This window comes from Bos grunniens, chromosome 26, assembly GCF_055505025.1.
Source record: "Bos grunniens cultivar Pamir isolate PY7600 chromosome 26, Bosgru_T2T1.0, whole genome shotgun sequence".
Classification (NCBI taxonomy): domain Eukaryota; kingdom Metazoa; phylum Chordata; class Mammalia; order Artiodactyla; family Bovidae; genus Bos; species Bos grunniens.
The window spans coordinates 23,373,814-23,384,754 of record NC_141190.1 but is presented as its reverse complement, the minus strand read 5'-3'; the positions used below and the strand labels follow the sequence as shown (position 1 = coordinate 23,384,754).

Here is a 10,941-nt window from a genome sequence, read left to right as displayed (position 1 = left end):
GAAGTGCTATAACAGTTGCTGGGCGCCCGGCTCCTCCCCTTATCCCTGTCTGGAGTTGGGGGCTGTTCCGGAGACTTTTCCTGCTATTGGTCTCCAAACTGAGACTCCGCCTCTTTAAGGCGGGGCAACCCGGGGCTCACGTGACTTGCGCTAACTTCGGTACATTAAACATTGGAAATGGGGGATGAGTTTCTCTGCTTCTTAAAAGGGAGACGATAATGCTGTGGAGTGGGACCACATATTCCTAGGCCTCTTCACTCGTGTCTCCTTTTACCTGAGAGGGAAAGGAGGGTTTGTCAGTCAGCTCATCTGTTCTGATGGAACTCAACAGCAAATTGCAAAGGTTCACTGTGCAGCAATTTCCCCGGTATCCTCAATATTTTTACCTACTTTTTTTTTGATACTCTATTTTCGGCTGCCCAGGGCAGCATATGAGATCCTAGTGCCTCTACAGGGATCGAACCTGTTCCCACTGCAGTGGAAGTGAAGAGTCTTAACCACTGGACAGCTAGAGAATTCCCTTCCCTACATTTCTGAGGCTTAAATCTACCAAACAAAATATGCATTATTAGTCTCTTCAGTTTAAAAGAAAACGGAGGCCTAAAAAAATGGAGTAAAAAAAAAAATTGGAGTCAACCTGTCAGTTAACAAATGTTTAACAAAAGTCTCATGCACCAGGCATTTTTCTAGGCCCTGGGGATTCCCTGGAGAATATGTACCCCCCAGAAAAAAATTTTTTAATTAATTATGTAGGATAATTTCTGTGGCGGAGAGTAAGGGACTCACACAGTATTCTCAGAAAGTGAAATTTGAGCTGAGACCTGAATATTCAGGAGGAGTCAGGGCTTCCCTAGTAGTTCAACTGGTAAAGAACCTGCCTGCAATGCAGGAAATCCCGGTTTGATTCTGGGTCAGGAAAATGTAATGGAGAAGGGTTAGGCTACCCACTCTAGTATTCTGGCCTGGAGAATTCCATGGACTATACAGTCCATGGGGTTGAGAAGAGTTGGACACGGCTGAGAGACTTTGACTTCACTTCACAGGCAAGTGACAGTCTGGGTGTGGTATGTGTGCTTAGTCATGTCCGATTCTTTGCGACCCCATGGACTGTAGCCCGCCAGGCTCATCTGTCCATGGAATTTTCCAGGCAAGAATACTAGAGTGGGTTGCCATTTCCTTCTCCAGGGGAGTTTCCAAAGCCAGGGATCAAATTGTGTCTTCTGGTTGGCAGGTGGATTCTTTACCACTGTGCCACCTGGGAAGTCCAAAGAGTGCTTCAATCAGAGGGAAAAACAAATACAAAAGCAATGAATAAAGTATGTTCCAGGGCAGAAAGAAGGCCTGTTGTGAGGGAAAAGCCAGGTCGGGACCAGAATACACAGTGTCGTGGTAAGGAGTTTGGACTTGAAGCTGGTTGTGAGAAGCTACTAGATTTAGGATGTATTTTGGAAGTAGAGGCAAATTAGATATGGGGTGAAGAGGAATCAAGACATAATAGTAATAGAGTAAGAATAGGATCAAGATATGCTTACCACTGTATGAATACAGAATATTCTGAATTTAGGATTTGGGCCTTAACAAGAGCCTGGGCGGTGATGCCATTTACCCAGAAGGAGAGAACTGGAGAGGATTACGTTTGGGTGGAGAGATTTTTGAATAGTTCTAAGTTATGTTTGAATTGGTTTAGCTATCCCAGTGGAAATTCCAGAGGAAACAGTTCTATATACAGACTCAGGGGAGGTTTGTGCTGAAGATTATGCATTTGAGATTCATGAGTTTGTTCTAAATGGTAGACCTGAGATTTAAGCCCAGTTCAAAATGACCCATGAGTCTGATCCTTTCATAAAACCAAAGAGCCTCTCTACGTTAGGACCTTCATTTCTTTATTCCTGATTGGGTGGTTAATATGGGTCCTTCAAGTACAGAGCATGTATCTTTTAGTACTTTGCATCCCCTTACACGGGAGGTCTTATGCTGAGTAAATGAACGCATGCATGCATATCAGTGAATAAACAAAGAGAAAGTGACTTTCAAACACTAAGCTTCAATTCCTTGGTTGAAAGATGGTGCAAAGAAACAAGGTCTAGATTGGTGCTATTGGAACATCCTTCTCTGGCCTCCTCATCAATGACCTTCAGGATAATCTAAAGGATTCCACTAATTTCTCACCTTTCTAGACAGCTCCCCTTGACCTCTATAACATCATACTGTTCTGTCTCCTTATCTTTCTAACCACAGACTTCTCCAATTTCTATCTCATAAATATTGACTGCCCTCCACACTCTTATGAACCCACACCTGCTCCCTCATTTACTCCTAAGGCTTTCAGTTCAGTTCAGTCCCTCAGTCATGTCTGACCCCATGGGCTGCAGCACACCAGGAGGCTTCTGTTTGCATCACTAACTCCCGGAGCTTGCTCAAACTCATGTCCATTGAGTTGGTGATGCCATCCAACCATCTCATTCTCTGTTGTACCCTTCTCCTCCTGCCTTTAATCTTTCCAAGCATCAGGGTCTTTTCCAATGAGTCACTTCTTCACATCAGGTGGGCAAAGTATTCTTCAGCTTTAGCATCAGTCCTTCCAATGAATATTCAGGACTGATTTCCTTTAGGATTGACTGGTTGGATCTCCTTGCAGTCCAAGGGACTCTCACGAGTCTTCTCCAACACCACAGTGCAAAAGCATCAGTTCTTTGGTGCTCACCTTTCTTTATGGTCCAATTCTCACATCCATACATGACTACTGGAAAAACCAAACTTTGATTATATGGACCTTTGTTAGCAAAGTAATATCTCTGCTTTTTCATATGCTGTCTAGGTTGAGCATAGCTTTTCTTCCAAAGAGCAGGCGTCTTTTAATTTCATGGCTGCAGTCACCATCCACAGTGATTTTGGAGCCCAAGAAAATAAAGTCTATCACTGTTTCCATTGTTTCCCCATCTGTTTGCCATGAAGGGGTGGGACCAGATGCCATGATCTTCATTTTTTGAATGTTGAGTTTTAAGCCAGCTTTTCCACTCTTCTTTTACTTTCATCAAGAGGCTCTTTAGTTCCTCTTTGCTTTCAGCTATAAGGGTGGTATCATCTACATATCTGAGGTTATTGATATTTTTCCTGGCAATCTTGATTCCAGCTTGTGCTTTATCCAGGTGGACATTTCTCATGATGTACTCTGCATATAAGTTAAATAAGCAGGGTGACAATATACAGCCTTGATGTACTCCTTTCCCAATTTGGAACCAGTCTGTTGTTCCATGTCCTGTTCTAACTGTTGCTTCTTGACCTACATATAGATTTCTCAGAAGGCAGGTAAGGTGGTCTGGTATTCCCATCTCTTTAAGAATTTTCCACAGTTTGTTGTGATCCACACAGTCAAAGGCTTTGGCGTAGTCAATAAAGCAGAAGTAGATGTTTTTCTACTAAGGCTTTACTACTGTCTATATACTGATGACTCCCCAATCAGTCTCCAGCTTAGATCCTCACCCTCCTGGTTGCAGATTCATGTAGCCAACGTGCTGTCCACTCCGATGTCCCCCCTTCAAGATGTTGGCAAATCCTGACTACTTCTTAACCTCTCCATAACTTACCACAAACTCTTGTCTATTTATTTCAGTAGATCCTAACCGGTTTCTGTTTCTGCCCTTATGTGAAAGTGAAAGTCGCTCAGTGGTATCCGACTCTTTGGGAATTCTCCAGGTCAGAGTACTGGAGTGGGTAGCCTTTCCCTTCTCCAGGGGATCTTCCCAACCCAGGGATCGAACCCAGGTCTCCCACATTGCAGGCAGATTCTTTACCAGCTGAGCCACAAGGAAAGCCCCTGCCCTTATGTCCTGGAGTCAATTCTCAACTGAAGAGCCAGAGTAATCTTTAAAAAATGTGTCAGATTTTGTCACTCTTCTGCTTACTCATCCAGTGGCTTCCTACTTCCACCAGAATAAAAGTCAAAGTTTTATAATTGCCTGTAAGGTCCTACACAGGACCTTAAGGTCTGTGTAAGGTCTGGCCTCTGTGTAAGTTATCTACGGTCCCCTTCCTCTGCTCCAGCCACACTGGCTTCCCTGCTGTTCCTCAAGTATAGCTGGTGTGTCTCCCATGCCCCAGCCCCCAGGATCTTCACAGTTGCACCTCACTTTGTCTGAATCTGTCTTCCCTCAGATATCCCTACTGCACCCTTCTTCCTGTCACTGAGATCCTTTGTTCAAGCGATGCCTAGGCCGTGAGGCCTTTCCTGACCTCCATATTTTAAAACGTGCCTCTCCTTCAGCCCTCACTCTCTCTCTTCCTCTGTTGCATTTTTTCTCCTTAGCACATAGCTCCATGTACTCTGTGTCCAACTTTTAAAAATCTTCCATCACCAAGATTTAAGATCTGTGAAAGGATTTTTTTAATACTGTATCCCTGATGGGACCTAGCACATAGTAGATGCTCAACAAATATTTGTTGTATCAATGAATGAATCCCATTCTCTCCATTCCTACCGCTTCTATTCTAATCTAGGCTTGACTGGTCACCTTGCCTCCAATCTACCTCTCTTTCAATATGTTCTCCATCCAGCAGGTAGGGGGATGATCCTACTGTGACAGCTGGATGACTTAAGCAATCTACTCTAGGCAATTTGAACTCCACAGTTCCTGAGAAGAGTTTGGGGACTTTGCCCCTGTTGTTCTGTTTGCCTGGAGAGCTTTTCAAAGTACAGCACCCCACCCCGTTTTGCCCAATTTATCCTTAAGCATCAGGTTTCAACTTAGATGTCACTTCTTGCAGGAAGCCTTTTTAAGTCTCCCCAGACTGGCTTGGGCACCTTCTCTGTGTTCATATCCTGGCACGTGTGTGTGTGCGATCAGTCACTCTGTTGTGTCCGACTCTTTGCGGCCCCACATACTGTAGCCTGCCAGGCTCCTCTGTCCATGAAATTTTCCAGACAAAAATACTGGAGCGGGTTGCCATTTCATACTCCAGGAGATCTTCCCAACCCAGGGATTGAACCCTCGTCTCTTACATCTCCTGCATTGGCAGGTGGGTTCTTTACCACTAGCACCACCTGGGAAGCCCTTTAACAAAGTGGCATAGCCCTTTAATAAAGTGTTAACGCTAACTAAGCAATTACTATGATCCTTACAAAAACTCTGGGAGGGACCTCCCTGGTGGGTCAGTGGCTAAGACTCCATGATCCCCATGCAGGAGGCCCAGGTTAGATCCATAGTCAGGGAACTAGATCCCACATGCCACAACTAAGGAGCCCGAATGCTGCAACTAAAACCCAGTGCTGCCAAAATCAATAAGTAAGTATTTAAAAACAAAACATTTCTAGGAAGTAAGTATCCATTTTTACATGAAGAAACTGAGGCAGAGCTGAGTCAGCTTGTCTAAAGGCAAACTGATGATAAGTGGTGGAGCTGGGGTGGGACGGAAAGCAGCCTTCCTCTTTTATGGTCCTTCTTGCAACTGCTTCCTCGTCTGTCTTCCCCCCACTGCACTATGAGCTCCTTCAGGCTGGGCCTGTGAGGAGTCTCCCAGCATATATCCGAGTGCCTGCCGCACGTTAGTTGAAAGGACAAGCGAGCATATTTTCTAGTTCTTACGGTTTCCACAGTGGTATCATAGCAGCTCAGCACTGCTCAGGTGGCCCTCTTCTGTCTTGTCAAGGTTGAGACCCCAGAAGCTCCATTCTCCTTCCTTTTGGTGCTTTCAGTACTGAGATGGAATGGGGGTGGCCGCAGTGAAATTGGAAAAACAAACGAACAGTGTCACTTCTCTCGTTCTCTGGCCCCAATACGGCCACTCCTCTCATCACAATCCCCTCAAGGTCTCCCTTGCCCCTCCAGTTCCTCAGAAAGCTACATTGACACCAACTGTGGATGCCCACCAGCAGTCTTCCTGCCCTTCCCGCATCCTGCCCTTACCTCTCTGCTGAAGACTTCCTGAGCTGAGGAGGAGGAGGGGCTGGTTAGTCTCTTCATACCCCCATGAAAGGGGCCCAAATGGCCTCCCCTCCCAGACCACATCCTTCCCTGCCCTGTGGTCTTGGGATGCTTCTCTTCCTTCTCCTGCCCAGTTGATCACCCTCCTCACCCCTTTCTGGCCTCCCCACTTCAGAGCCTGGCAGGCTGGGTTGAGTCACTCATTTCCAGTATGCATTCGCCTTCTGGTCAGGCCAGTTTGACAAATCTCACCATCCCCTGTCCCATGGCTTGAAGCCTGTGGGTCCCCTGACCCCCCAAGTAGGGTGTCTACCTGGAGGAATGTATAGGCTTTTGGAGGAGACATTAGAGATCACATGGAAGATTCCTCTGTCCCTAAATCTAGGGATAGAGTCTCTGCTTCACGCCCAGGAACTCTTTTCTTTTCAGACACAAACCCAGCCTACTCCTTCCCCCAGAGTCACCTCAGCACAGAATCTCCCTATTCTGTTTTCTCTGGGGCAAGAACGTCACCCTGACCCTGGGTCCTTCCAGGCTAGTCAGATGAGGAGGATTAGATAAGCACTCCGCCCCCAATCTCCAGGGAGAAAGGGGAAGGGGTGTGGCCTGGGCCACCCCAGGGTAGTCAGCCTGGCTCCAGGAGGCTCTGCCTCCCAGAGAGACTGAAGGCCCCAGACAGGACCTGCCCCACTGCCTGGGGTGGGGGTAGGGACAGCCACAGTTCAGCAGGAGGTCACAGAGGAAGGAGCAGTGACCTCCCCCTAAGGCAGGTCCTGCAGATCCAGCTGCTTCTCAAGAGGACAGGGAGGGGAGCTAAGAGCCCTTCAGACAGGAGCTGACTCCTTCAGGTCCTACCCTTTCAAGCCACCCCCAGGACCCCTGCAGAACCTCCTGGGTACTATGGCTCCATCCTGAGGACCAGAAGAAAAGGGCTCTGCTACTCCCCAGGATGGACAAGCAGGCCTAGTAGGAAGGGAAAGAGTGTGTGAGGACCCAGAGCAGTCCTGCAGGGTTGTGGACCTGGGCTGGGTGCAGACCCCTCTCCTGCCTGCCTCTCGGGGCTTCTCCCCCTCTAGCACTAGGCTCTGCTTTGCCACACCAGGCCCTGGAGAGACAGGAGCTGGGCGATTCGGGGAAGGAAGAGCCACCTGCCTCCTCACCCAGCGCAGGCCCACAAGATTTCATAGGAAGGGTGGGCTGGTGTGCCAGTTCTGAGCCTACCCCAGGCCCTGGATTAGGTTGAATGTAGGTGGCTGGGGGTGGGGGTGGGGGTGGGGGTTGTTGCTGTCTCTTGCCCTCGCTGAAAGGGGCATAAGAACTCCAAACTGGACCTGAGGAAGGCCCGACTTCCCAGGGGAAAAAGGTGGGTTTTTTTTTTTTTTTTTTGGTGAGAGGAGGGGAGGAGAATGAGGCAGAAGAGAGGGTCTTTACCCACTCACTCATCACCCCAGATTGTTCCACCTCCTACCCCCTTGACCTTAGAGGAGTTCAGGACCAGTGAGAGAGCTTGTCCCTGTGAAGTCATTTCTGCATGACTGAAGAGTCACCGCTGCGTGATCCTGCTTCCTTGGCACCCCCTCCACTCCCAACATCAGTCTTCTGGGCCTCTCCACATCCTGGCTTCTTCTAAGAGGCTGAGTCCAACCCACCCCTCTGTCAGGGCCCCAGGCTTTCCGCCCCCCTACTCCAGGCAGCCAGAAAGGAGCACAAGACCCAGGCACTTCTGCAAATACATTTAATGCACTTAGATTACACAGAGGAAGAGGGGACAAGAAGGAAACGACATCTAAGTGAGTCACCCAAAAATTCTTACAAAAGTCCCAGGCTGGCTGCAGCCCCCAGGAACCGAGTCACCATTGACATTAGAAACTAATATAAAATTTTACAAAAGTCTGCTCATTGCAGCATTCAGGTACTTGTACAAAAGGAGAGCTCTTTCTACAGGGCTCCTGACTTATAACAGGGACCCAGGTACCTCACTTGACACAAGGACCTGGAAGCCAACGAGGAAAGACAACCAGATAAAAAAATACAGTCAAGGGAATTCTCTCCTGGTCTGCCCCACAGGGGCGGACCTGCAGGTTTTTCCCCTGTTCTCAATCTCAAAACCCAGTCCCAAGAACGTGTTTATTTTTTAAAACATGCTAGCCCTTTAGTTTCTCCCCAAGGCTTCCCAGACTCTTCCCTGAAGCCTGGCCTTTGGAAGAGAAGGGCAGGAAGAGGCACCAGCTCCCCAGCCAGACCTGAGACCCTGCGTGAGCTTCTCCACCCCCACAGAATGGCAGCTGGGGCCGTGGTCCTCCTGCAGCCCACACTGGGCCTGAGGAGCTGCGGCTGTGTCCACCTTGTGTTGCCAGCAAATAGCATGAAGGAGCCCCTTCCCCTCAGAAGCTTCAGTCACAGGGACATGGAGGGACAGAGTAGGAAGGGGCAAGCTTCAGGGAAGCCTATGTAGGCAGATGTAGGGAGGGAGACTTCTTAACCTCCCCAACTTATTATGAGGTCAGGGCTTCCAAAGAGCTACGGAGAGGGAAAGAAGGGGTCCCTCTAGTGAGTGCCTGCCATATGCCAAGTGCTGTGCTGGACGTGCCCCACAATCTGTTTTGCTTTATCCTCAATGAGGGTCCCCTCTCAGTGAAGAACTCCCTCTGGAAGGCACCATCACCCAAGGGAAAGAGGTCTGGGCAGAGATGGTAGATGCTCTGTCACCCCTCTGGAGCCAAAGCATTGTAGGGAAATGAGATGGAGGCTGGTCTCAGCTGAACCTTGAAGGTTCCCGATAAGAGGAGGGGCTGGGGGGGTGCAGGGGGAGGCAGAAAGGAGCCACAGGCTTCACAGGCTTGTTGTCTCAGAGCTCACCTGCTTCCCTTTTGCCTTCTGTACTGACCACAAAACTTAGCTCAGAAAATACCCCCCTGCCCCCAAGCCAAAGCAGGCGGGGTAGAGGCAGGTCTCCAGAAAGAATCTGTGGAGAAGTAGGTCAGGATGGCAAGGAAAGGAAGCAAGTCAATGACACCTCTTTGGCCACAAAACACCTAAAGACAAGAGTTTTCAAGGTGGGGATGCTGTGGTGGGTGAAGACCAGGAAATGTCCTTCCGGAAAAGTCCTCAGAGCAGAAGGCACAGCTGCGGCCAACATCAAGTCCAGAGGGGCTTCCACCTTTGCTGTGTTGGTGGTGGGGGGGTGGTGGTGGGGGGTGGTGGTGGTGGTATGTGTCTCCCAGATGCCAGGTGGATCTGCCTTGAAGCTCTGAGTTTGATGGTGCTAACCAGGTAGCCCTGAGGGTGTAAGCAGAGAAAGAGCCAGACCTGAATGGCCCCTTGGAAGTCTAATAGCTTGGCCACCCTCATGCCCCTGAAGGCAGCTCTTTGGCTGGATGGCTCATCAGAGGTGCCCTGCGCCCTATGGGTCTCCTCGGCACTCCTGGTAGTGCCCATGTGTGTGGCGGTTGCAGACAGGGGCCAGGGCATGTTGTCTGTCTGTGTGGTCCCTGACAGACAAAAGAACTTTGTTGTGGGAGAGCCAGAAGGGTGGTCTCATAATAGCCATCCCCAGAATTAGGGGTAAGAGGGCCTGAAAGGGGCTTGTGATTACAGGTCAAAAGTGAGAGACAACCCCAGAACTCATAGGTTGGCTATGAGACAGGAAGACCGTGAGATCTGCAGTACTGGAGTGAGGAACCAAAGACCACTAGAGGCCAGGATGCCAGAAAGGAGACAGGACAAGGGGTAGAGAATGAAGGATGAGAAATGAATCAACACAGAAATGAATGGAAGGCGGGAGAGTGCAGTGTTTGCAAAACTAATGTGAAAGACATGTGAAGAGGTTGATTCTTCTGTTTTTAATAAGTCAGAGTCCTGCAGCCTGGAGGCTGGGAGGCCCAGTGGATGAGGAAATGGGATGGGAGTGGCAAAGAGCTGGAGACTCAGGCCCTGAGTGGCAGGTGGGGATGGTCTATGAAGTGCTGGGCTTTACCCTCTCTCAGGCAGGCCTGGTTGGGAGGAAAATGCCTAGAAGATGAGGCTGGGGTCACCAAGTCTCGGAGACCCTGTTGATCTTGAACTCTGTGGGGGCCCAGTCCACCTGGGAACCAGCAGCAGCCCTTCCTGCCCCAGCTAAACTGGGCTCCAGGCTGCATGGGGGAGTGTCTCGGCTCCCCCAGGCCTGGCTTGGAAGAAAAGCCTCTGTGCGAAGCTGACTCCTCCGAGGCCTTGACCGGCAGGCGAACACCAGCACCTTTTCTGGTGGCGGCTCTGGGGGAGACGGCCCCAGGCCCTTGTCTGTAAGAATGAGAAAGTTCATCTGGAAATAAAGTTCTGTTTTTTTAAAAAAAACATATATACATGGCTTCTGGACATCTTTGAAGAGCAATAAAATACCATCCGGTTTCTACAAAATAAAATAAGGAGGAAGAAAACCAAACACGATCAAAGGAATCGTTGCACCGCCAGAAGAGCTTGACTACCGAAGGCTTCCCAGAGTTGAGCTGGGCAGGGTAGCTGGCTGCTACACCTCCCTCCCGCTGGGCTATGCAGCAGAGGGTAGGTGGGAACGAGGCCTGTCTCCACCTGGGGGCATATCAGAGGTCCAGAGGCAAATCTCAAACCAGAACCTGTGGTGGCAGTAGGAGGAGAAGGTTGACATTTGCCCGACTGCAGCCCCCTGGGGCCCCGGCCTGGTCATGTGGCTCGGCCGGCTGCAGGTGCGGAGACCCCTCAAGCTGCAGGTGAGGGGGAGCCCTGTGACCTGTGCGGGGCATCCCAGCAGGCTGCAGTGTAGGGGCTACGCAGTCATCCTCACACTTGTCCTTGTGTTTGCAGGAATCTCGTTTATGCAGTTGTTACACTGGAGTCACCGGGAAGCAGCTGGGCTCGCCCTTGGCCCCTGCAGGGCCAGCCCAGGCTAGTGCAGCGGGCTGTCGAAGACCACGTCAGGGAGGATGGAGACTTTGAGCTTCTTTTCTGGCCAGCTGTACTCTTTGGGAAGTTTGAACTGTGGAGGGGGCAAAAAGCACAGAAC

General features: G+C 49.8%; 1 protein-coding gene across 5 annotated transcripts in view; it reads right to left on the bottom strand.

Moving 5' to 3' along the window:
* Nucleotides 1–7,642: 7,642 nt before the first annotated feature.
* SUFU (SUFU negative regulator of hedgehog signaling) overlaps nt 7,643–10,941 on the bottom strand; it is a 105,841-nt gene continuing 102,542 nt past the window's right edge. For 4 of the 5 annotated variants that reach the window (XR_015155264.1, XR_015155265.1, XM_086377476.1 and 1 more), the window contains one exon: nt 7,643–10,914. Coding sequence is in view for 3 of the 5 variants with exons in the window: in XM_086377476.1 (XP_086233602.1) it covers nt 10,825–10,914 (90 nt within the window). In the remaining 2 variants the exon portion in view is untranslated. The remainder of the gene's footprint in view (nt 10,915–10,941) is intronic. The other variant, XM_086377479.1, reaches the window with a different exon arrangement.